At 48.1% G+C, this 22,955-nt stretch overlaps 2 protein-coding genes and 1 non-coding gene across 4 annotated transcripts; 2 read left to right on the top strand and 1 right to left on the bottom strand.

Moving 5' to 3' along the window:
* Positions 1 to 1,677: 1,677 nt before the first annotated feature.
* Positions 1,678 to 1,750, bottom strand: trnav-cac (transfer RNA valine (anticodon CAC)). Its single transcript has one exon. It is a non-coding gene; the product is annotated as a tRNA-Val (tRNA).
* Positions 1,751 to 2,212: 462 nt separating this feature from the next.
* kctd7 (potassium channel tetramerization domain containing 7) lies at positions 2,213 to 8,657 on the top strand. Its single transcript, XM_030100238.1, has 4 exons — positions 2,213 to 2,608; positions 3,481 to 3,650; positions 6,359 to 6,537; positions 6,624 to 8,657. The coding sequence occupies exons 1-4, from the start codon at positions 2,297 to 2,299 to the stop codon at positions 6,998 to 7,000; spliced, it is 1,038 nt and encodes a 345-aa protein (XP_029956098.1). The 5' UTR covers positions 2,213 to 2,296; the 3' UTR covers positions 7,001 to 8,657.
* Positions 8,658 to 9,677: 1,020 nt separating this feature from the next.
* Positions 9,678 to 22,676, top strand: LOC115394930 (G protein-activated inward rectifier potassium channel 2-like). Of its 2 annotated transcripts, none has more exons than XM_030100236.1 (3): positions 9,678 to 9,814; positions 18,770 to 19,690; positions 21,459 to 22,676. In XM_030100236.1, exons 2-3 carry the CDS (start codon positions 18,793 to 18,795, stop codon positions 21,809 to 21,811), a joined length of 1,251 nt encoding a protein of 416 aa, XP_029956096.1. In that variant the 5' UTR covers positions 9,678 to 9,814; positions 18,770 to 18,792; the 3' UTR covers positions 21,812 to 22,676. The 2 variants fall into 2 exon arrangements, with proteins under 2 accessions (XP_029956096.1, XP_029956097.1); XM_030100237.1 differs by lacking the exon at positions 9,678 to 9,814 and adding an exon at positions 18,361 to 18,510.
* Positions 22,677 to 22,955: the final 279 nt, after the last annotated feature.

Here is a 22,955-nt window from a genome sequence, read left to right as displayed (position 1 = left end):
TGGAAGTTGCCTGTTTTATCACATTATCAAGACTGTTCCATAAATTGACTCCTCTAATCGAGATACAGCTCCTTTTAGTGTTTGTCCTGGCCCTATTTTTTTGGTAGATATCAGTTCCTCTTAAACTATACCGTGTCTCTCTTGGTTTGAATCTCTCCTGGAGACATTTAGGAAGCATATTATTATGAGCTTTATACACTAGTGCAACTGTGTTTAGGCCAACTAGATCATGAAATTTTAACATATATAATTTCAAAAATAATGGGTTTGTTGGAGTGTAGTAATCAGCGCCATTGATGATTCTAATTACTTTTTTCTGCAGGATGAAAACTGGTTGAAGTGTAGACTTGTAGGTGTTCCCCCATATATCAAGGCAGAAACAGAGGATTTTACAGATAAATGCATATTTTCTGACTTTTACTTATCAGTTCTTCATAAGTTTGTGTTGACTAGAATGTGATTAGAATAATGTTTTCTTGTGTTTTTGTCCATCAGTTGTGACAAACACCAATTCTCTTCAGAATGTCTGAATTTAAAAGTAAATGTTGCTATTGTAAATATTGTGTGGTCCAACTCCAGCATTCGTATTAAAGATAATGTGGATGACTCTTACAAGCCAAAGCGATCAACAGAATAATTTTAGTTGTGTGTGTGTTACCTTCGGTGGTCCAGCTGCCTTCATTCCTCTGAAGCAGCAGCAGCTCGACGATCTGTCAACCTGCTTCCTCTTTCAACACCTGCACACGTCCGTCAAACACGCATCTGTAACCTCGGTGCGGTCTGCCACGGACACACACACACACACACACACACACTGCGCTACACAAAAAAATAACAGATGGCTCTTGAAGCTGCTCTGCCGTCTTTCTTTTAGATCTAATACTGAGTGTAGTGGCTATTTGTCTAAAATGCAACAAAAATCAAAACTCAAACTTCAAACTGCCACTGGTGCACCGGGTCGTGGTTTACGCAGGCAAAAGAAATCATAATCCAACAAAATTCAGTGAGGTTTGTCATGGTTTATTCTCCAAAGCAAGCAAACAATTGGAGCGATCACTTCCTGCTGCTTCTCTCGCGCTGGTAAAAAACCATAGCCCCACCCAGGTGCACCCTGATCCTCTGCCTGCAACCTCCTTAAATAACCTCCAAGTGCAGGTGATATCAATTAACTCTACAAAAGCAAGCCTAACAGAAAATAATGTGCCAATTACCCAAACAAACATGCAAAATAAACAAATAATAAATCTAAACAAAATAAACACTATATGAAATTACACAAACAAAACATAATTAAGAAAATATTCAGAAAATACTTAAAGACTAATAAATAGCTCTAACACTGAGTTAAAACCTTTTTCTTTTCTTTTCATCATGGTTGAGTGCGTGTCTCCATAATTGTCAGTGATGCAGAACAAACAGCTTTAATCTTGTTAGTGATAGCTCGGTGGAACATGTTTTATGATATATTTCGTTGTCCTGCACTGTCTTCATAATTGTCTTCAGTCACAATCCTGTCAGTGCACTCAGGTTGACCAGCCAGAGCGTTCCACTGAAGCTCCGCCCAGCTGTCAGGACCACTGAATCATTAAAAAACATTTCTATCTGTATTTGTAGTGTTTATTGATGGATTAGTTATCCTGTGATAAATGTGTGTATTTTGTATAAAGATAATAAATGTGTTTCCGCCCGGTTTCGAACCGGGGACCTTTCGCGTGTGAGGCGAACGTGATAACCACTACACTACGGAAACTTGGTGCTTATAGTACAGCTAACATCTCTGTCCAATTTTAAAATATGTAAGGACAGGATAGACGCTCAAGATATTTTATGGTCCGAAGAGGGATTTTTGTTTTTAAATAAAAAAACAAACTCCTTGGCGCTCCCCGGGGAGGTGCGCAACTCTGATACAAAAAAGGGGGACTCCAATTTTTAAGGAACTGTGCGTGATGACGAAGCAAGCCGTGACTTGCCAACGTAAGAGGACGTACGTCACACACGTCCATTACGGGCCCGGCGCGGTGTGCTAACGCCGGTTTAAATATTCATCTTCTCTTTATAAAAAAAAAAAAAAAAAACTTTAGTCGTGTTTTCATCGCCGGAGGCGGACTCGCGCTCCTCCCGCTGCCTCCCCGGTGAGAGGCGGGCCGCTCACAGGCCGCCCGTCGGGCCACACCCTCCGCTCCTGCCTCCTCCTCCGCCTCCTCCTCCTGCTTTCTGTTGTTTGTTGTTGTTGTCACCGTTGTCACTGACAGTCGCGCGGCGCGGCTCGTGCTAATCACCCCGCTGCCCCGCGCGCATGCAGCAGAATGGCTCGAGCGGCTCCGGCGGCTCGGACGGCTGCGGCAGGGAGCGCCAGTCCTCCCCGTCCTTCAGCCCGCTGCCCGCCGCCGCTACTACGCGGGTGAGACGGTTCATTCAGGAGCGACGGTCGCTGCCGCTGCCCAGAGTGATGGTGGTGTTCTCGGCCGCGGGGGACACGGACAAACCGGGCGATGCCATGTCTCACTCGGACCCTGCGGAGGACGAGTTCCGAAAGCCGGCCTCCCCGACGCCGAGCCTCGCTCTGAGCAAGCCGCTCCGCTCCACGCTGAGCGCCCCGGAGCAGGAGGTAGGCCGTGCTCAACACCGAAAACCCCGTTAAAACACCGGCAGGTAACACCGGGAGCACCCCGAGCCTCGAGCAGAGTGTAACACCGAGATACACCTTTATTTATCTGGACACAGCGCGCTCGTTTAGAAAGCACACAAGTACGCTAAGCAGGAGCAACTTGGCCAGAGTTGAATTAAATAATGTCTGGAATATGACTGTACCGTTATTCATGGAGAGGATAACTTCACTATTGGCTGGCAGCTGTGTCACGTGACGTTTCTTAATGAGATGCCACGTGATTATCCTCTAAACATGGCCACGGCAGCTTGATCCTCTTAATTCTGGAGACTGTGAAGAAAAGCTCCTGAGCTGCCCACTTAGCTCCGTGGACACCCTGAGGAGGTTTAACTTGTCATTCCTGGGATTGTAAAGTGACCAGAGGAGCCGGTCCTGTAGAGCCAGCTGCTCGCCACACTCACCGTCCTCAGATTAATCACAGCTTCTTTTAAAAGTTTGAGACACAGTTAAGTTGAGCTGTGCAGGACGGACCAGGATGATTTGACAGGCAAAAGAGAGAGGCAGCTAAAAGCATTCCAATTAAAACCACAACACAGCAGGGCTGTCGAACACATGTCAGTTCAGGCTCCAGCTCATCTAGCTCTGCACTCCTGGTTTAAAGTGAATTCACCTCTGGAGAAAAACCGTTAATCACATTCAAATCTGTTTCAGTCTGTTTTGAATGAGGTCTTCTTATTCTGTGAAGGAGAAATGTACAGCTGTTCCCCACAGATACCTTTATTGTTGAGTTTTTGTTGAATATAAAATGTCAAAGGAATGTGGAAAATATAAAGATTCAGGCCACCTCCTTGTTTTGTTTTTTTTCCTCCCAGTTTCCTGAGGTGATTTCTCTGAACGTTGGAGGCACGTACTTCACCACGCGCCTGTCCACCCTGCGGCGGTACGAGGACACCATGCTGGCCGCCATGTTCAGCGGGCGTCACTACATCCCGCGCGATGCCGAGGGACGCTACTTCATCGATCGGGACGGGGCGTACTTTGGGTGAGCGGCTCACTCCTGTCCTGACAAATCCGAACCCAGCCGGCCGTGTTACCATCTGGTTTGTCATGTCTCCTCCCCAAGTGACCGAATCCCTCGCTGGAGGACAGTTCTGTGTGGGAAGTTTGTAAATGACGTTATAACAGGGGACAAACTTTTAGCTTCTAGAAAGGTTCACGCTCTGCGCTGTGAGAGACGTTTTCAAGCCGCTGGAGGCAGCTCATTATATCCTGACAGACATCCATGAATCAGGTGCTCTGAGAAATAAATTGGTCTCTTCTGCTCTCACTCAGATAATTTGCATATCTTCTATTTTAGTGTTGCTTCTTCACTCCTTTGCTGCTGTGGTTTCTGCCGCCTGTACCGCTTTGTTACGGATGGACTGAGTCTGAGTGGCCCGTCGCTCCACAGCTGCCGCTCAGAACCAGGTATTTTCTGGTCCTCCTTCTCCTGAGGGGAGATGTTTGTAGTCCCGGCGAGGCCTGCTTCGACTTCCACTCAGAGGAATGTCTTCGGCTGTATGCAGAGGTCAGAGTTCAGTGTGTCTGGTTGTGTGATCGGTCCAGAAACACTCTCCCTCCCTGTCAGCTGTGATCGCGCTGCGATCGGCCAGCTGGGAGGATCTATGATACATTTCTTTTTATCTCTGTCTTTTATTTGTTGCTTAACGGTTTGTCTCTTCTTTACGCGCTCCCCCCCACCGGAGCGTTTCCGTGTCTCCGCGGAGGAACTGTCGAAAAATATGCACCATTTAAGGACAAAGTGTCTTCACCGCCTGTGTGACAGCTGGATTTTTCCACGGCCCCCCTTCGCTCTGAGGCGCTGTGGAGCGGCTATAAACACTTTAGACGGCACATCTTAAGGATTATTTCTGAGAGACCTAAACCCGGCTGTTCCAGTCTCTTTTACTTCACTTTCAGCGCAGAGCAGAGGCACACATGAAGTCCCAGTTAGAGATGGTTCAAAACCTACAACGCGTTGTGTTCTGACGAACCACGTCTACTGGGTCTGTATTCAAAAATAGATCCTGTCGCTTGCCGTAGCTGCTTGAACAAAGTGCTTCAACGTTCTTTATATGTTTGATTTGAATGTTTGAGCTGTACTGTCTGAGTAAAGGGAAAAGGCAAACACAGTATGTTGTTCATGCTATCAGCAGTGAGAAGACATGTCATGTTGTATAGAAGTGTTCTGGGCTGCATTTACTCATAGCTAACATTAAGACACATTTTCATTTTATTTTTACATTTTCTTTCTCGAGTTTTGTTGTACCATAAAATAAAATGACAATAATTCCAGTGGCTCTAGTTGAAACCTTATAACAGAGTTTTGCTTTAAAACAGAAGGGTGAATCTCCTGAAGGCAGCTCAAGGTGTTTTATCTAAACAAAAGAGTTTGAACCCGTCACTGTTTACCCTGCGTGGCGCGACAGGTGGGATTATTGTGTTTGCAGACGGTCCAGTCCAAACACAAACTACAGCTGTGGCTTATCTCCATGTTTTAAGCTTCACAGCTTTTCAGGCCAGCAAACACACTAAAAGCAGAACGCTGGGAGATCCACACACGCTATTAAACCCGGCCGTACCAGATATCCACCTCTTGGTGGCGCTGCATTGAGAGATGATAAAAGTCAGTAGGCTGAATTCTCGGAGGGCCTTGAGCGGCCGTACGAAAATACATTTGAGGCTGAACGGAAGTGGACCAGCGTTGGCATCCCCGGAGCCACGCCGCCAGCGAGCCCGGGAAGCGGGAGCACGCCGCTTTAAATATGAATGCGGCAACAAGCGGGGTGAGCGGACGACTTATGTAAGAAGTGGGTTGAGCCGGGGTCACTTCTGAAGCGCGCGTCGGTACGAGAGGCAGCGATGAATGATTTAGGAACCAGGAGCTGGCAGAGCGGGAGCTGGGACATATGTAACTGCTCGAAAACGCGGCAAAATGACGAAACGCCTCGCTGCAGGGGCGCAGAGCGAGCCCGCCCGTCCGGGATGCTGCAGGGTTAGAAAACAAAGCTTCCTCCAGGTTGATGTTTCGGTGCTCCACACCTCTATTAGAAAAAAAAAAGAAAGAGTCCAAACATTGTTGTGTTTCTCTAACTTAAAGCAAAAAATCTACTTGAATTGAAAATATAACACCTACAATTATAAACATAAATATATAACATAAAGTTCATACTAGAAAGGTCTGAATAGTTCTTAGCAGACTAGGTTTGCGTGTCTGAGGCTGTTTCTCCTGCAGAATGAGTTTGAAGCCGATCAGACGCCTCCCCGCCGGCGTCACGCGACCCATCGGCTCCACATCACACCTGCCGCAAACCCCAGCCGCCGTTTGTGTTGTGATGTGGCGCAGCGGTCCGCCCGCCCAGCAGCCAGCCTGATTATATAACCACAGGTAGGATGGCTCCTCTGCGGCGGGGGCGTCGGGGGTTTGTTAATCCCCCCGAGGAAAAAGAAAAAAGAGAAAAAAAAAGGTGCGACATTTTCCCTGTCTTAATTTGGCCGTGAAGGTGCGTCACGATCTGCCAGCGATTTATCAAACAGTAAGACGCTGCTGTTATCGGCCGCTTGGTTTCATAGTGACCTCAAGAAAACGGTTATCTGATGAAGGAGGGCTGAACGACCAGTCGATGTGTTTTTCCATGAACCGCTCTGCAGACTCGGCAGAACCAGACCCGCTGAATAAAGCTGACGTCTGCCGGTGTTCTCCTTCCAAAGGGACATCCTGAACTTCCTGCGGGAGGGCGAGCTTCCTCACCGGGACCGGGTGCGGGCGGTGCACCGGGAGGCGCAGTACTACGCCATCGGCCCGCTGCTGGACAGCCTGGAGGACACCCAGCCGCTCACCGGGGAGAAGGTCCGCCAGGCGTTCCTCGACCTGCTGCCCTACTACCGAGGTAACGCCGTCTGCCTCCGCCCGCCGCCCTCCGCCGCCACGTCCAGCTGCGCAGTAACCGTTCCCCCCCCGCCCCCCTCCCCGCAGACAATCTGGAGCGCATCATGGAGATCGCCAAGCTGCGGGCCATGCAGAAGAAGGCGCGCTTCGCCAAGCTGAAGATCTGCGTGTACAAGGAGGAGATGCCCATCACGCCGTACGAGCGGCCGCTCTTCAACTCGCTGCGCTTCGAGCGCTCGGACGGCGAGGCCAAGCTGTTCGAGCACCACTGCGAGGTGGACGTGTCCTTCGGGCCGTGGGAGGCGGTGGCGGACGTCTACGACCTGCTGCACTGCATCGTCAGCGACCTGGCGGAGCGCGGCATCGCGGCGGAGCAGCAGTGCATCGGCGTCTGCGACAAGCACCTCATCAACCACTACTACTGCAAGAGGCCCATCTACGAGTTCAAGATCACGTGGTGGTGAGGCTCCGCCTCCCGCCACTCACGCCATACCGGCTCCTGTATCGACGCTGCCGATGTTCCGTGCCGGCGTCTTCAGTGTGACCCTTTAAGTCGCGTTCTGAGTGTCGATCCTCCTGAAATAAGTAGATTTGCTTTCCTTTCTGTCAAACGCCCCGAAGGAAAGAAATCAGCCCGACTCTCCAGTGAAACCCAGGTGACGGAAAACTCTCCTGCGAAGAGTCGAAACCTGTGAGGTTTGACCTCTGACCTCAGCGCGGTTCCGTCCAGGTGTGCCTCAGTACCTCACCGCTCCGCTCGCAGCTCCGCCTCTCTCCGGTCTCCAGCCTCCGCCGGCCTGCAGGTCCGTTTACCGCTCAGCGGAGAAGCTTTCAGTCCCATCGGCTGCAAACCTGTCTGCTCATGGCGGCGCTCGGAGCCCACTGCGCTGCCTAATTATGCACAAAAGACGAGCAGATAGCAGAAAACTATGCTTCAAGTCACAGCTATGCACAGCCAGGATGAGCGACGGGCTGCTCGCCTCCGTTTGAAAACACGAGCGGCGCGTTTGACTGACAGATTGGTTTCACTTGGAATCGGCGCGCCTGTCCGTCGACCTCTGAACGGGGACACCAGGAGGCACGAGCGTCTGCAGGACAGACTTCCTGCTTCGCGCAGGAATGGAAACGTGCTCCAGGCCACAGCGGCGTTCCCGTAGGGCGAGTTGACGGCAGCTTCTGGAGGAGCCGCTTCCTCCTGATTCACAGGTCGTGAAGCGTCTTCCTGTGGATCAGAAGCTGCAGCGCGACCGTGTCGCTAACCCAGCAGGCCAAACCGTCCCGTCCGTGTCCGTCACGTTGCCTATCCAGTTTCCTATTTATTACCTTGACTCATTGTTTGCTCGCCTCCTCCAGAGGTGAAGCAGATGTCAGTAAATCCTGAATATTCTCTCGCCAGTCCGCTGTATGTTTTAGGGCTTCGCTGCGTGTGAGAGAGCAGCCTCCCGAGGAGCCTGTTTTTACAGGATACAGGGACGCACACGGTTCACTAATGGTGTCAAACACGAGGCCCGCGGGCCAAAATCGACCGTCCAAGAGGCTCCAGTCAGCCCCACCTAAGCCTGTTTCCTCTCCCACACCGACGCTTTGATCCGTCTCCGTTTAGCTTTTCCACCGGGTGGAAGCAAGGCGAGTCCACGGCGCCGCCGAGATCAGCCGCTCGCTGAGAAACATCTGCAGGGCTGCGTCCGTCAGAGGGAGTGTTGACGCTCCGCGGCGTCGGTTGTTATTTTTCCACGTCTCCTGCTGTACTTGATGAAGTGTGAGCGCCTCGTGATTGTAACAGAGATATTTTATCGTATCGGTTCCTGGTGTGAAGCTCCCCGACGAGCACCTCCGACCGCAGAAGGAAACATTTTATCCTCACCGAGAAAGCCAACGTGTTGATTTTGTTCGTTTACTTTTCTTTGTCTTTGTTTCCCTGAAAACGGCAGCAGAGATCCTCTGGAGCACTACTTATCTTAAATATTTCCGATGTTCTGTTTGCAATGTTTATAATGTTTTTATAAGGTTATTTATCTGTTTCTGTTAGCTTCTAGGAAGCTCCGGATATGAACTCGTCCTCTGGTTGTTTGTAGTGAAAAGCAAAGTGTCATTTTTATTAACTATGGTAAATTAAAATTGGTAATTGAAATCACTGGTTTCCTCTTTCATTCATGCACAAATCTGTAAATGTAAACGAGTCACATTCTGCTGATTACATGAAGTGAAAACACATAAGAGAGATCCTTTTTTTTGCAGCAGATGCATGTGTATGTGTTTGGGGAATGAGCTGCATTGTGGGTAATTCCTTCCCACTGTGTGGCGAGCTGGTTCAGGTTCAGCACCACGGAGAGCGCCGAGGCTCACATCCTGTGTGCAGAAATATCAGCGGCGAGTGCACGCATCGTTCCACTGAGGGATGGAAGCATTCTAAATCTTTTTATTCAATTAAATGTTATTTTTTTATTAACCCCTTACAGGGAAATCACTAATAGTGATTTAAAAGTAATAGTAATGGTGAAATGATGACATGAATACCTTTAAATTTATACCCTGAAGTTGTTCTTTGTTGTGACACAGAGACACAACGAAACAATTACCGTGAAATATGATCACAGTGTCAACATTAAGTCAATTTTATTGATGAAAAATACATGTTTTTATAAACTCAGGGGAATGTATTTTGCTTTTAGACCTATATGCTTTGTGTTTTAGCTCTTTACGGGCGTCTTGGTGCCCTCTGTGCCTCAGATCCTCTGGACCTGCCCCTGAAACTCATTTATACTTTTACTTTTGACCTTTTTTTGCTATATTTTAGGTCTAGTTGTGGATTCAAAGTGAAGTTTCACCTCTAGGTTCCCTCCTCCTCCTCCTCCTGCTGCTGCAGCTCAAATCCTCAAATTTTCTTTATTTTTTGCTCTTTTTGTGCTTTTTCTTAATCCTCTCATTCTGTCGTTGCATTGATTGGACGGATTAATGTTTCTCTCAGTTTTCTTCTTGCTGTGCAGATTTTCTGTGTAGTGTTGCTTTCAGCCTTCCCTCCGCCTCTCTCTCTCTCTCTCCCTCCCTCTCTCCCTCTCTCTCTCTCTCTCTCTCTCGGAGGGGTGGAGGCTGTCGGCTGAGGTCTTCTCTGTGGAGAGGAGGAGGAGGATGGAGGAAAGGGGGAAGTAGCGGCTCCTGTTCGGTCCGTGTCTCCTCTCCGGTCGCTGCCTGCAGCCTGAGCCGCGGATGCTGCCGTGTTGATGGGAGCGGGACGCGTTAGAATGAGCCGCGGACTGAAGACCGATCTGCTGCGCCAGGTAAGCCCCTTCTCCCTCTCTCCCCTCCTCTCTCTCTCTCTCCCTCCCTCTCTCTCTCTCTCCCTCTCCCTCCTTTCTCCTTCTTCCTCTCTCGTTTCCCCCTTCCTTGCAGCGATGCTGCTGATCGCCTGGTAAATGTGCTCCTGTGCTTTGTGGGGGCCAGTGGGGGTGGAGGCTTACATAACACGCCGACAGGAACACCGCACGTTAATTAAGGGAATAATGAGCGCGCGGGCAGAAGGAGGAAAGAAAAAGAAAAAAAAAAAAAAAGACGCGCACCTCGTCGTGGATGTGCGCATTAATCCCGGAGGATCTTTCTCCTTTCTCTTCCTCCTTTTTTTTTTTCCTCTCCGTTTCTGATTCCGCCTCTGGTGGAGGAAAAGCCGCCGCCGGCCGGTGGAAGGAGCTGGAAGGTGTTGGAGGAAAAGGCTGCGAGAGCCTGCAGGCCGCACGCGCACGGAAACACACAGACCCGCAGCATCTTTACTACTATTATTATTATTATTATTATTATTATTATTATTATTATTATTATTATTATTACTCTGCCTGATCCCAGCAGGATTTAAAAAACTCCCAATAAAGCTGCCATTATCCACACAAGACTTGATCTGAACCCGAGCTGCGGGTCACTGCGGACGCCGGTGATCTCCATGACTCGCTCCTGACCCTCCAGGCAGCCCAGACACACTGATTACCCCCGGAAGAAAAAAAAAAAAGAAGTTCTCTCCTGCTGAATGGAGCTTTAACGTCCACATCTGAACCCTGTGAGCAGATGATGGAAATAAACAGCCTGTGGAGGTGAACTGGGATGTTTTAGAGCCTGAGAGGCAGCAGGTCGTGATAAGAAGCCATGTGATGAATCCATGGAGCTGGTTTGGTTTGGTTTGGTTTGGTTTGGCAGACTCACTGCAGAAGTTACTTTTATTGAGATGTAGGAACGTGTTATATAACTTTTCTTGTGATAGATTTGGTTTGAATTTCCTCCTAAACCTTGTAATTTGGTTTCTTGCTCAAGCTGGAACAGTTTGACCACCATAGTACAACTAGACAACCACTTTATCCGACCAATATACATTTAGATTTTGGGGTCTGTAATCTATATATTCCTCCTTATTTAATCTTAACTCTGCATTTGCACTGGATTTAGTTTCAGTCATCATGGATATGTGTCATGCTGCACAGCTTCTGCTCAGTTTTGTAGAAACTTTGGAACAATTGTTTCACTTCCCATTAACTTAACCCCTCAGCCTCAGTTTAAACCAGCTAATTAATTCATCTAACTCCAAGTGCTGCTGCAGTCTCACTCTGACGGGGATCTTTGTTTGGGAAATGGACCACAGAAATAGAGCCAGGCTACCACAGTCCACCATGAATAATTAAATATGCAGACTTTCATTGTCCTATTTATAAAAGCATTATATTCGCCGGGTCGAAGCACAAATAAATCTGATCATATGATCGATATGCATGAGTAAGTTCATGACCGTGTGCAGTTATTAACAGAAACTCTTTAAATAAGCAGGTGGGGAAGTGTTTTGTTCTAATAGTGTAGGAGAGATTGAAATCAACCTGTTTGACACTGAAACATCCCTGAAAGACAAAAGCTTCTGGCATGAACTGACTTGTTCTCGTTGGGTTCATAATGTGCATCTATGAAGCTAAAATGGACTCACACATGGAAAAAAAATCTACTTCTCTAAGTTTACATCTCATCTTGTCGTTACTTTGATCTTTAAATCTTAAATAATTGACCACACTTCATTTCACTGGGCAGATTAAATGAACTGTTTGCATCAACACACCACGGCACAACCACAATGGAAATGAATTGACTAATTCCTTTATCAATCTTTAATCACAATTTTTGAGTTTATTCTTGGATCCTGATGAACAGTATGAACCTGCCTGCCATCAGCTTGGACCAGAAGCTCCAGTTAAATGAACTTGATTTAGCTTCATTGATTCATTGATTCCCAGCACCGATAATTAATAACAAAGACATAAAAGAAAATGTCCAAACAGAAGACAAACTTTGTTCAAATGCTTTCCTTTTCACCGTTATACATGAGAAACCCAGACCAAATATTTAAACAAGCTGCCACGATGCCTGAATGACATCTGTGTGTGTTTTAAACCTGCTTTGTTCATTAAATTAGCTTCATTTCGTTTGGTCATCTTGCTCACAGATCCTTCTTCAGAAGCCGTGGGACAAATATCCTCTCTTTCTACACAGTTCTTCTACAGATTTTTACAGAAATCACCTCGTTAACAGATGAAATGTGTAAATACTCGCAATGATTTCCTTTGTTACACATATACATGTAAAACAAGTTACTCACAAATCCAGGCAAAAAAAAAAAAAAAGTGTGGAAACTTTGAAAAAAAAAAACCTTGAGGAAATTCAATTTGTGTTTCCTCCTTGAGCATAATTCAAAGTGGAGATCTATTTCAGACTTTCACAGACATTACAACAGGTTGAACACAGGTTGTGACATTAATCTGTTGAATTAATTAACTGAGCTGTTTCATTTCTTGGTGGCGGCACTCAGAGGGGGATGTTTCTGCCCCACCTGAAACCGAGAGAAACAAGAGAGTTCATCTGACAATAAATCATTATATTTGGCCCGGATGGTAACTTCGGTGGTTGTGAAGGCCGTGCAACAACAACATATGATCATCTAGATGCATTTGAAATAGTTACGTTGCATGAAGGAGGGGTTTGTTACCTTTTATTGAAGCAGTATGTTTGATTCTGGATATTTTCAGCACTGACTTCATTCCTCCAGCTCATTACAGTCCATTACAGTTCTTTAAAGTGTAATTATTCCGATGAAGCGTCCCGTTTCTCCAGGACAGTCCCTCCGCTGTGATCTCCCTCCGGAGGGCGGATCCCCGAAATAACTCGGTATTTAGGCCGATAGCATGACTCAGCAGAAGTCTACCTGTGTCCGTCTGGCAGCCCAGTTTGAAGCATCTGTTAATGTTCGCAGGGTGGACGAGCGAGGAGGAATCTCAGTGTGAGAGGAGCCGCCGTGTCGTTTCCCCTTCCCCCTCAGTCTCTCTCCTTATTGCTGCAGACCAGACACTGACTGTTGGACAGGGGAGGGTTAGGGTAACTCCGACCCTAACCCATTTTTGGAGACATCTTCAGTCTCTGTCGGTTGTTTGTGAATCTAACATTTAAAAACCTGAACTTCACAAAGGAAAGTGTCTGCTGTGATCAAGAGGGAACATTTCCCAATACTGGGAACAAAAACTCATTCCCCAAACTTTCAGGTTTATTCCTGATGGTTTTTGAAGATGATTACATAACATGAGGTGAAATATATGAAGAAATGATTTGTGCTTCGTGACAGGTTGTCGGTTTCAAAAACGGTGTTTTTTTCTCTGTAGAAAAGTTATTTTCAGATCAGGAACATCTTGCACCAGGTCTGGGCTGTGTTCACCGCTTTTTGTACTGCTCTGGCCCCCCGCCAACCCCCATCAGCTGGCCCGTTTCCATGACTACCGTGCACTGCAACACAGGAAGCATCACGTTTCCATGACTACCGTGCACGGTGACACCGGAAGCATCACGTTTCCATGACAACCGTGCACAGCGACAGAGGAAGCATCACGTTTCCATGACTACCGTGCACTATGATACAAGAAGCGTCAGGTTTCCATGACTACCATGCATCGCGACACAGGAAGCTTTATGTTTCCATGACTACCGTGTAATTGTTTCCATGATTTTCGTGCTAAATCTATACGTTACAAATATTTCCAATTTTCTTTAATTAGAGGAAAACATCACTTTCTCCTGCTTGGTTTGTAGATCACACACAACGCTGCTTGCGAGTCCACATCCTGCATCTCTGACACGACGTCTCCATGTGTTTGTGAGTGAAACAGAGACGCACACAAGGATGAAGATGAAGGTGATTTCACAGACAACTGAGTTCTGTAGTATCCTGAGTCAATCTGAAGAAATTTTTATGGATTTCTTCAAACTAAAGACGACAGGAGGAGTGGACGTTTGGCCTCCCTGCAGAGCTGAGGTTGTTTTACACTTCAGAATGTGGTTTAATGGATTTGGAAAGGCTGTGAGTCTCAGGGATGTCACCGATACAACAGCCAGGATGTGAAAAACATCTTCTGTCACTTCTGCATCAATAGAAGGAAAAAAACATTTTATCGCTTCTAAAAAAAATCCAGAACTCATAAAAAACAGTTTGCTTACGTCTCAGAAGCGTATTTATTTTGTGGGACATTAAATTCTGACAGGAAATATATTTTTTCAGATAATATATTTTAGTAAAAGTCATGATTGCGGTGGGAATAGTACGCTCCGTGTCTCGTGTTCTCTCCTCAGACAAGACGACCCTTTCGTCATGTTTCACACGTCTTTTCAACTTTTCCCCGTCTTTTCCAAAAATCCACATTTCTCAACTCATAGTGTCATTTTTTTATGTAGTTTTCTATCGTTTGTGTTTCTTGAGCCCGAGCTGCTGCCTCTGGGCCTCCCGCAGCGTCACGGTATTTCTGGTAAAGGTTGTCTCAGGTCCCTCAGCAGCAGGACGCCTGTGATTGAGGCGCCGCCGCCAAAACGTGTTGCTGCAAACCTTTTCAAGAAGCAGCTTCAGCGTTCGTGACTGTCAGACAGCGAAAACATGATTGCTCCAGACTGATGCTTATTGTCAGACTCTGATCCACTTACAGCAGTTTTTCAGCGTTTCATGTAACGTTGTGTTACTGGAGCCATAGCGAGCTTCTTCGTGTGTGTGTGTGTGTGTGTGTGTGTGTGTGTGGCTTCAGAGATCATTGCAAAGACCCCGAGTTCATCCCTCCGGAGAGCAGCCGTTCAAACGTTGATTAATCAATAAATAAATAAAGTCATTAGTCTCTGCTGATGACTTTCTAGTGATTTCTTGACGAATTGCCTCGCAGTGATCTCTTTTATCGACGCTTCGCTTTCATCTCGAAGGAACTGGAGGGGTCTGAAGATGATTTGTACGTGACGTCTCTGGCGGCTGTGCTCAGCTGTTCGCCGCTCTATAAATAGCCGGCGTCCCCGCGCCGCCTCCGCTTGAGCTCAGACACATCTGGACGGTCCCCCTACCTGGTTAACAGCCCCCCCCCCCCCCCCCCCCCCCCCCCCCACCCCCGCCCTCCCTCTGGGGATCTGGAGAGCTGATGTGTTGGTGCGTGTTGTCCAGCTTTCCCTCAGAGCTCAGGATCCGTCCCGCCGCGCTGCGGGCCTCAGACGGACGCCGTCCTGCGTCTTCGATCTGTTAACCCTGAGAGGTGAGGGTCGACAGTGGGGGTCACGGGCTGGCGGGGGTCACGGGTTCAAGTCCGGGCCGGCCCGTTTTACCCTGTGCCTTCCACCTGAGAGTTATTTATTCACTGCGATTCGTACACTCGTTTTCTCTTCTGAACCCACAATTTCTCATCGTTTCCAGGAACCAAACCGGATTTTTCAATTCAGAATCATTCAGCAAGCTCATCAATTCCAACTTTCCCAACATTTTTAGTCGAATAAAGTCCATTTCTAAAATATTTCAACAAATAAGAAATGGTGTTTCTTTAACTGAGAAACTTTTCATTTTTGCATTTTGCAAGGTCGCTCAGTTAATTCAAATCAATTCAACATTATTTATTCCAGAGTGTCAAAACTTATTGGTATTTTCAGTCAGAGGTCTGACTTTGCTCTACACGTTGAATAGCTACAAATCATTTAAGTATTGTTAATCCGATGTTTGAGCTGATAAAAGCAGTGAAAACTATCATTCCCTGGCTGGATGTTCAGGATCAGCCCCTGAGAGCCTGATTTGGATGATGCAGCAGGAATAAATGGGTAATTATTACACATTTGATTTAAAATCACTCCAGAATTACATCCTGACAGCATCAGTGGCGCTAATAAGATTTTTTTTAGTATTCCCATCACATTGGATTTTATTGTTTCTTCCCCTTTCAGAGCGATCATATCAAACATCCTGTAAACAGGCCTGTATCATTGTGCGTGTGTGTGTGTGTGTGTGTGTGTGTGTGTGTGTGTGTGCTTTCTTTATTCAGAACGAGAATAAAACAGATGTTACATGAATGGCAGCTGTGCGCACAAAGCAGATCCAGCACATTGTTCTTTCCCCGGCTCCGCCGACACGAGATGAAACAGACAAATGTTATCCAACGCCGCGGCCTCATCCACTACATTCCTGCTATATTGTGAGCGCCGGGTAGACCGAGCCGTGCGTTGCCATGGAAACCGGCGCTGCTCAAGCTCATAATATTCCCCGGTGAATGGCGAGCGGAGCGGCTTCAGCACGGCCATTTGTTCCAGTGGTGGAAACACTGATGGAGGCTCGGGCCCGGCGAGCGCGGCTCAACTTCCACCGTAAAAAGTCAGCAGTGTTAAAAAGAAAAGGAGGATCTTGAAAGATTCTTTAATAACACAACAGTGTTGAAACTCCCAGATATTTCCACATTTCTGCACCTCATATCTGCAGAAAAGCTGCGAACACTGAAACCAGCTCAGTGCTTCACTGGACCTACAAATTGAACCTAAAAATCTATCAAAGCAATGAAACGCAACAATATGAGAAAACTGTTGAAGGATATTAAAGACTTTTTAATTTTGATGTTTTCCTAGAGCAGACTGGGATTATACAACACTCTGACATAAGTTGGACATCTAAACTTTGTCTTTTCTTCACATTTTTGCACTTCTTGTCAGCACTGAGCAGCGCTTCCTGTTGCTTCATACAGCCCAAAGCAGCAAATCATCACCTAACTCTGCGTTGCACCTTTTAACCAACCTTTTAACCAACTCATTTCCAACATGTTGCCGCAAAACTCACTTTCATTTTTGTAACATAAAGTTAAAAAGAAGTCATTTTCAGTAAATCACATCTCGTTTTTCAGTTAGAAAAAGAAATGTATTCATCAAAGTTTGATCACAATGTTTTTGAAGCCATTTCTATTTTCTTTTTATTGGCAGCAAATCATCCTAACTGTTCACACCAGATGCTTTAAAAACCTACAATATTCAACATTTATCATCGTGAAAGAGTGAAGTACGAAAGAGAAAACCGAAGATGCGGCACAGCAACTTTTACAATTGAGTCAAATTCAAACAGAGGACAACGGGAGGCTGAAGAAAGCCACGGAAGCAGCTCTGCTGGTGTAATAAATTGCCCAAATCTTCAGCTCCATCATGGTCCAGCTCTCAGCTCTTATGTAAGACGGGAAGGTGCCGGTTGAAGTGAAACCATCTCCCCATCACTCCTCTCTGCTGTATTTTCATCGCTGTGTTTTGGCAGTGCCCTCGCTGCGCTCCGGAGAAATGCCTCTCCGTTTGTAGTCCCTCCAGCGGTGAAGTGAAACGTTTTCCCCCGTGTGATTCTATGCTTCAGAGTTATGTAAATATAGTATCGTTGTGTAACGGCGGTGTGGCTGCTTCGGGTTCAGACGGGGACCTTTAGCTCGGTACGCCCCGCTCCCTCTGCTCGCCCGCCGCTGCTGTCTGATAATAATAGAAGAAAATACAGGCGCCGTAATCCAAGGAAGTGCACAGGAGTCTGCCAAACTACACAGCCAGAGACCGAAAACAGATTTTTTTAACCCTTTAGCTCACCGAGCCCAACACAAAGAGAAAGCTTTAAATGCGGTGCGGCTCTAGACTTTTCACAGCATTTCACTTTCTCTCATTTTATTGGTGCTATTTGAGCTTTTGATGACTGGCAGGGGTGGAGGCTGGCCCCTGTTGGTCCGAGCGGCCCGGAGCTGCTGGGAGTCCAGCTCAGGAGCGCCCGCAGGTTGCTCTGGAAACCGGGCTCCGTCGCCGCAGAATGGCTTCCCTGCCGTGGCTGCCGAGGAGCCCCCGAGCACCCACGGAGCCTCGCAACCTGCATTCACAGTGTTACACGCTGGCTCCACACCGCGCCGGCCGCCGTGACGGCGGCTCGCTGCTGCTGGCGGCGTGGGCGGCGACACGTTTTCTCCCCGGGCCGCTCCGCCGCCGCCGACACCGTTTAGTACTACTGCTGGTGGATCTGCCTGCTGGACTCGGAACAATGGCCGAGTGGGAGGTTCCATTGTTGGTGATATTATCTGCGTGCGCGTTCTGTTTGTGGAGCCGTCGCTCAACGTGAGACGATGCGTGAAGCCGGGCCGGTTTGGAAAGGCGCCTTTCGGCAAACGGAAAACAGGAAGGAGAAAGTGTGTGTTTTCTCTCTGTTAAAGCAACCAGCCCAGATTTTCTGAGGAGACATTCTTGATGATGAACACAAAACACCTAAGTAGTTACTTTTGGTGATTTTATGCTTTTTTGTTTGTCATTCTTTCAAATAACAGTGTTCTTTCTCTTGGCCCCTCATTTAACCGAGCTGTGTTTTTATCCTGGCAGAAGCGTTTCAGAAGGTTTGTCGACTCTCTGCCTCTGGGATCAAAGTGCCGGCAGCTCATGTCTTGTTTCATCTTTTTTTTTATTTTGCTGCAGCAAATTAAAAAAGTAGCATATGATTTTTTTTTTTGCAGATGTCTGCAGAACATTCCCAGCATGGCTGATTTCTTCTCGTTCAACTCTTTTGGCATGAAGCCAGCACTCTGACTGCACATATTGGTTTCCTCTGAACTGATGAAAACTGAGCTTTTCTGGCACCATGCTGTGTTTTCTGATCCTGAATGATAACTAATGGACTCAGATTGAGGTAAGTTAGAGTCCCGGCGTGACAAACGCTCCATCAGACACGTTCGCCAGCAGCCAGATGGCCGTCATGTCGGGACATGCCGCCTCGCGGACAGGTGGGGACGGGGATTTAACTGCTAACCCTGGGATTGTAAGAAACCATCTGAGCCCCGTCATTTCAGCTTGATTGATTTATTGTGAAGACAGATTATTTAGGATTTATTTACGTTTTCTGTCGTCACGTCTTGCCTAACCTCCGCCTGTGTTGCTGTGACTGACAGGCTTGAATCCACCTACCAACCCCATGGAGCAGGATGTGGAGAGCCCGGCCCTCATCAGGAAGCCCAAGCTGCCGAAGCAGGCCCGGGAGGACCTGCCCAAGCAGCTGGCGGAAATGGACCGGGCCAAGAGGATCCAGCGCTACGTCCAGAAGGACGGCAAGTGCAACGTGCACCACGGGAACGTCCGGGAGACGTACCGCTACCTGACGGACATCTTCACCACGCTGGTGGACCTGAAGTGGAGGTTCAACCTCTTCATCTTCGTGCTGGTGTACACGGTGACGTGGCTCTTCTTCGGCTTCATGTGGTGGCTCATCGCCTACCTGCGGGGCGACCTGGACCACATAGCGGACAACCAGTGGACTCCCTGCGTCAACAACCTCAACGGGTTCGTGTCGGCGTTCCTGTTCTCCATCGAGACGGAGACCACCATCGGGTACGGATACAGAGTCATCACGGACAAATGCCCCGAGGGGATCGTTCTGCTTCTGGTCCAGTCGGTGCTGGGATCTATCGTCAACGCCTTCATGGTGGGCTGCATGTTCGTCAAGATCTCGCAGCCCAAGAAGCGAGCGGAGACTCTAGTGTTTTCCACCAATGCGGTCATCTCCATGAGAGACGGCCGGCTGTGCCTGATGTTCAGGGTGGGAGACCTCCGGAACTCGCACATCGTGGAGGCCTCCATCCGGGCCAAGCTCATCAAGTCCAAGCAGACCAAGGAGGGGGAGTTCATCCCCCTCAACCAGACGGACATTAATGTGGGCTACAACACGGGGGACGACCGGCTCTTCCTGGTCTCGCCGCTCATCATCTGCCACGAGATCAACCAGCACAGCCCCTTCTGGGAGATCTCGCAGGCCCACCTGGCCAAGGAGGAGCTGGAGATCGTGGTGATTCTGGAGGGCATGGTGGAGGCCACGGGTGAGTCACCGCGCCGGCGGATGCTGCTCAGAGGTTTTGATGTCGCGCTGTGACTCATAGACGTTCGTCCCACGAGCCCTCACACACTCACACACTTACTCCACTGTAACGTCTCGGAAAAGGCAGCATGCTGTCTCGTTCTTCCAGCGGCCGCCCCGCTCAGCCGGCTGCGGTATCAGCACTCGGCCTGTCCATGTCACTTGTACCAACAGAGGTAAGATGAATGATTTGACAGGCGAAACACAATACAGCAGGGCTGCCAAACACATTTTAGTTCTTCTCCTTTTTTCTTGTTTTAAAAAGAAAAAAAAATCCATGAAAGGTGACACTGAAGCTGAGCGCTGGAGGCTCTCAGGCAGGTTGTCAACGTTCCCGTTACATTTACAACGTTATAATAAACCTAATCATAGCGGCAGCGTGGCTGCAGGGCCTCAATCTGCGGAACAAGGTGATTCATTTTGAAAATGCCTCCATCGCTCCGTCCATCTCCTCGCCTGCTGGAGGTCGCGGGACCCGGGAGAGGATCCAGCTGTGGCCGACGGCAAGAGACACACTTAACAGGTCCCCAGTCCGTCACATTCAGACAGAAAACGCTTCGTCTGAGAGGGAAATGTTGATCCTCAGCGCTCAGCACAACTTTAGAAGCGTGAAATTTACGAACAACAAAAATGAAAGTTGCCGTGCAGAAATTTGCATACTTGAAACTCCAGAAACTAAAAGACTCACAGAGCTGCTGTTGCGTGAAGGATCTCCTCCCTGTGCATGCCAGCTATCAATCTCTCCTTTAATTGGCAAGTTTTATTTAATGCAACTCAAAAGTATGTGGATGAGTTGACCTGACACTCATTTAAAACGAGTTCTCCTCACAAAAACAGTGCGAGTAAACAGAGCAAGCACAATTGGCCCCGTCCCCGGGGAAGCAGGCAGAACATTTCTCTTTTCTCGGGAGGTTTTCCTTCTCCTCGGTCTAATAAGACGCCCGGATCTCCGTTCTTCATCCACGCAGCAACGTCACACGTCGATGTTTAGCAATCAGGTCAAAGCGGTGCTGTCGAAGCCCCGCGCGCACGATCTGTGATGTGAAGAGGAGTTCAGTCGTCTGACAGACTGAAACAGACTCTCCACCCAGAGAGCCGGCCAACAGAATAACAGCTCTGGCCTGTCAAGGCAGGCACTCTGGATGACCTCTGATGGCAGACTTTAGGCTGGCATTTTACCATTTTTTACCTTTCGGAAAAGAAAATAGTGATCTGATGAGCACAGATGTTTTCTGAGACACACATGCGGCCAGAATTTAATATTTTTACCCGACGTTTATTTATTTTTGTCACGACTGAATTTCAAAAGGGAAACAAAGGAAGCCAAGGAAAGCCTGTGACCCCGGGACGGTTCCCGCTGCCCCACATGCGGCATTTTAGAGCCACGCAGAGGAGGTTCGCTCCACACTTAAATAAAACAGGAGCTGAGATGAGTTTTATAACATTACATAACGGCTGAGCGGAGAGTTTCTGGAGCGGCTGCTGGAGGAGACTTTGGTTTCCTGCAGACAGCTGAGCCGCAGAGCGCCGAGAAATATCAGACAGGACGGAAGACATGCAGCAAACTGATTAAGAGACACGTTTGGTTGTGGTTAAAGAGATACAGGAGCAAAGTGAGGAGGCTTCTGGGAAAGTACAGGAACATCAGGAGCCGGGGTGGGAAGCCAGCTGGTTTACCTCAGATTATTATGTCCCGCCACTTGTCCTAACGGGCCGCTCTGGTGTTGCAGGCATGACGTGCCAGGCGAGGAGCTCGTACGTCAGCAGCGAGATCAAGTGGGGCTACCGCTTCACGCCCGTCCTGACGCTGGAGGACGGCTTCTACGAGGTGGACTACAACAGCTTCCACGACATCTACGAGACCGACACGCCCGCCTGCAGCGCCCGAGAGCTGGCCGACATGGCCAACCGCGCGCGCCTGCCCCTCACCTGGTCGCTGGCCAGCAAGCTGAGCCAGCAGGGGCTGCCGGAGTCGGAGCAGGAGGGCCAGGAGACCAGAACCAGCCCGGACAGCCAGGCCAAGAGCCGGCAGACCGAGAGGAACGGGGACATTGCCAACATAGAGAGCGAGTCCAAAGTGTAGCGGGGGCGGCGGGCGGCCAGCTTCAGGTCGGTGTGAGATTCCCAGACTGTACTGTAGGCCCCCGCCCCCGCCGAGGGGGGGGGGGGGCCGCACAACCAGGACCCATGAGCACAGTAGACCAAGTATTCCTGCACCAAGAACCGCTTCTTTCTCAGTGATTCACAGTTACTCCCCCTCAAAAAACAAGAAGAAAACACACACACACACACACGCACACGCACGCGCGTAGACATGTGGCCGGACTGAAACCCCTCTGCGGCAAGTGCATGTTTCAGATATAATGTGATGTCCTCCTGATGAGATTCCCATTATTTTTTCTATTAAGATATTCCTAGGGGCATTTGCATACGTATTTTTGTATATACTATACAACGTTTTGAATTCTCTGTTTTGTTGCGGTGTGAATATTTGACAGATGTTTGATACTGATTCCTTATAGATTAGCTCTGTATATATTCTCTGCCTTACTGTATGTATAAAGCTTTCATTTTGTTTTTGGGTTGTTTTTTTTTTCAGAAATATATAAGCATGTATAAACATTACCTGCAGTTATTTTACCTTGTATTGTGTATATACTGTACGATTATAGTGTTATAAGGACAAACATACATCTCAATGGATGCAAACTAGTTGAAACCAATGACCGATTCTTCCCCAAATGTTTGCCGAAGGTGGTTCTGTCGACGCGAAGCCACGACTGGCATCAGACAACGGCCCTTTAAAAACTGCTTTTTGTCACTTTTGCACACTGGAGGCCTCTGGTGGAGAAAGTTAGCCGCTCTTTTCAGTCTCCAGGAACCCCCCCTTCACATGTCACCTGAACAGTATCCACCATAAATAAACAGTAAGTTGCTTATTATGCACTCGACGAGGCCTTTTGTTTTCTGTCCTGGAGCTCTCGGGGTGTCGGGGGGAAATGCTGTCTGCCAGCACTTAAATGTCACTTTCTGCAGTTTAATCAGGATTTAATTCACCTCATTTGGTGCATCGTTTTTTTTTTTTTTGTTTTTTTTTTCAAGACTGAGTACCAATTTTTCCTGCATGTGTTTTTGTAAATCATGATGTTTTTCTTCAATTACGTGAGGAAAATCAGCCCAAAAACTGCTGACACACACACACACACACACACACACACACACACACA

This window comes from Salarias fasciatus, chromosome 10 (genome assembly GCF_902148845.1).
Source record: "Salarias fasciatus chromosome 10, fSalaFa1.1, whole genome shotgun sequence".
Lineage (NCBI taxonomy): Eukaryota > Metazoa > Chordata > Actinopteri > Blenniiformes > Blenniidae > Salarias > Salarias fasciatus.
This window is presented reverse-complemented; position numbering and strand designations above follow the sequence as displayed.

Bases quoted from the DNA above. Each gene is read 5' to 3' on its own strand.
- kctd7 (XM_030100238.1), top strand. From the start codon at position 2,297: ATGCAGCAGAATGGCTCGAGCGGCTCCGGCGGCTCGGACGGCTGCGGC. The intron at 2,609-3,480 runs GTAGGCCGTGCT...TTTTCCTCCCAG, and splicing joins TGAGCGCCCCGGAGCAGGAG to TTTCCTGAGGTGATTTCTCT. The intron at 3,651-6,358 runs GTGAGCGGCTCA...CTCCTTCCAAAG, and splicing joins CGGGACGGGGCGTACTTTGG to GGACATCCTGAACTTCCTGC.
- LOC115394930 (XM_030100236.1), top strand. From the start codon at position 18,793: ATGGAGCAGGATGTGGAGAGCCCGGCCCTCATCAGGAAGCCCAAGCTG. The intron at 19,691-21,458 runs GTGAGTCACCGC...CTGGTGTTGCAG, and splicing joins GGGCATGGTGGAGGCCACGG to GCATGACGTGCCAGGCGAGG.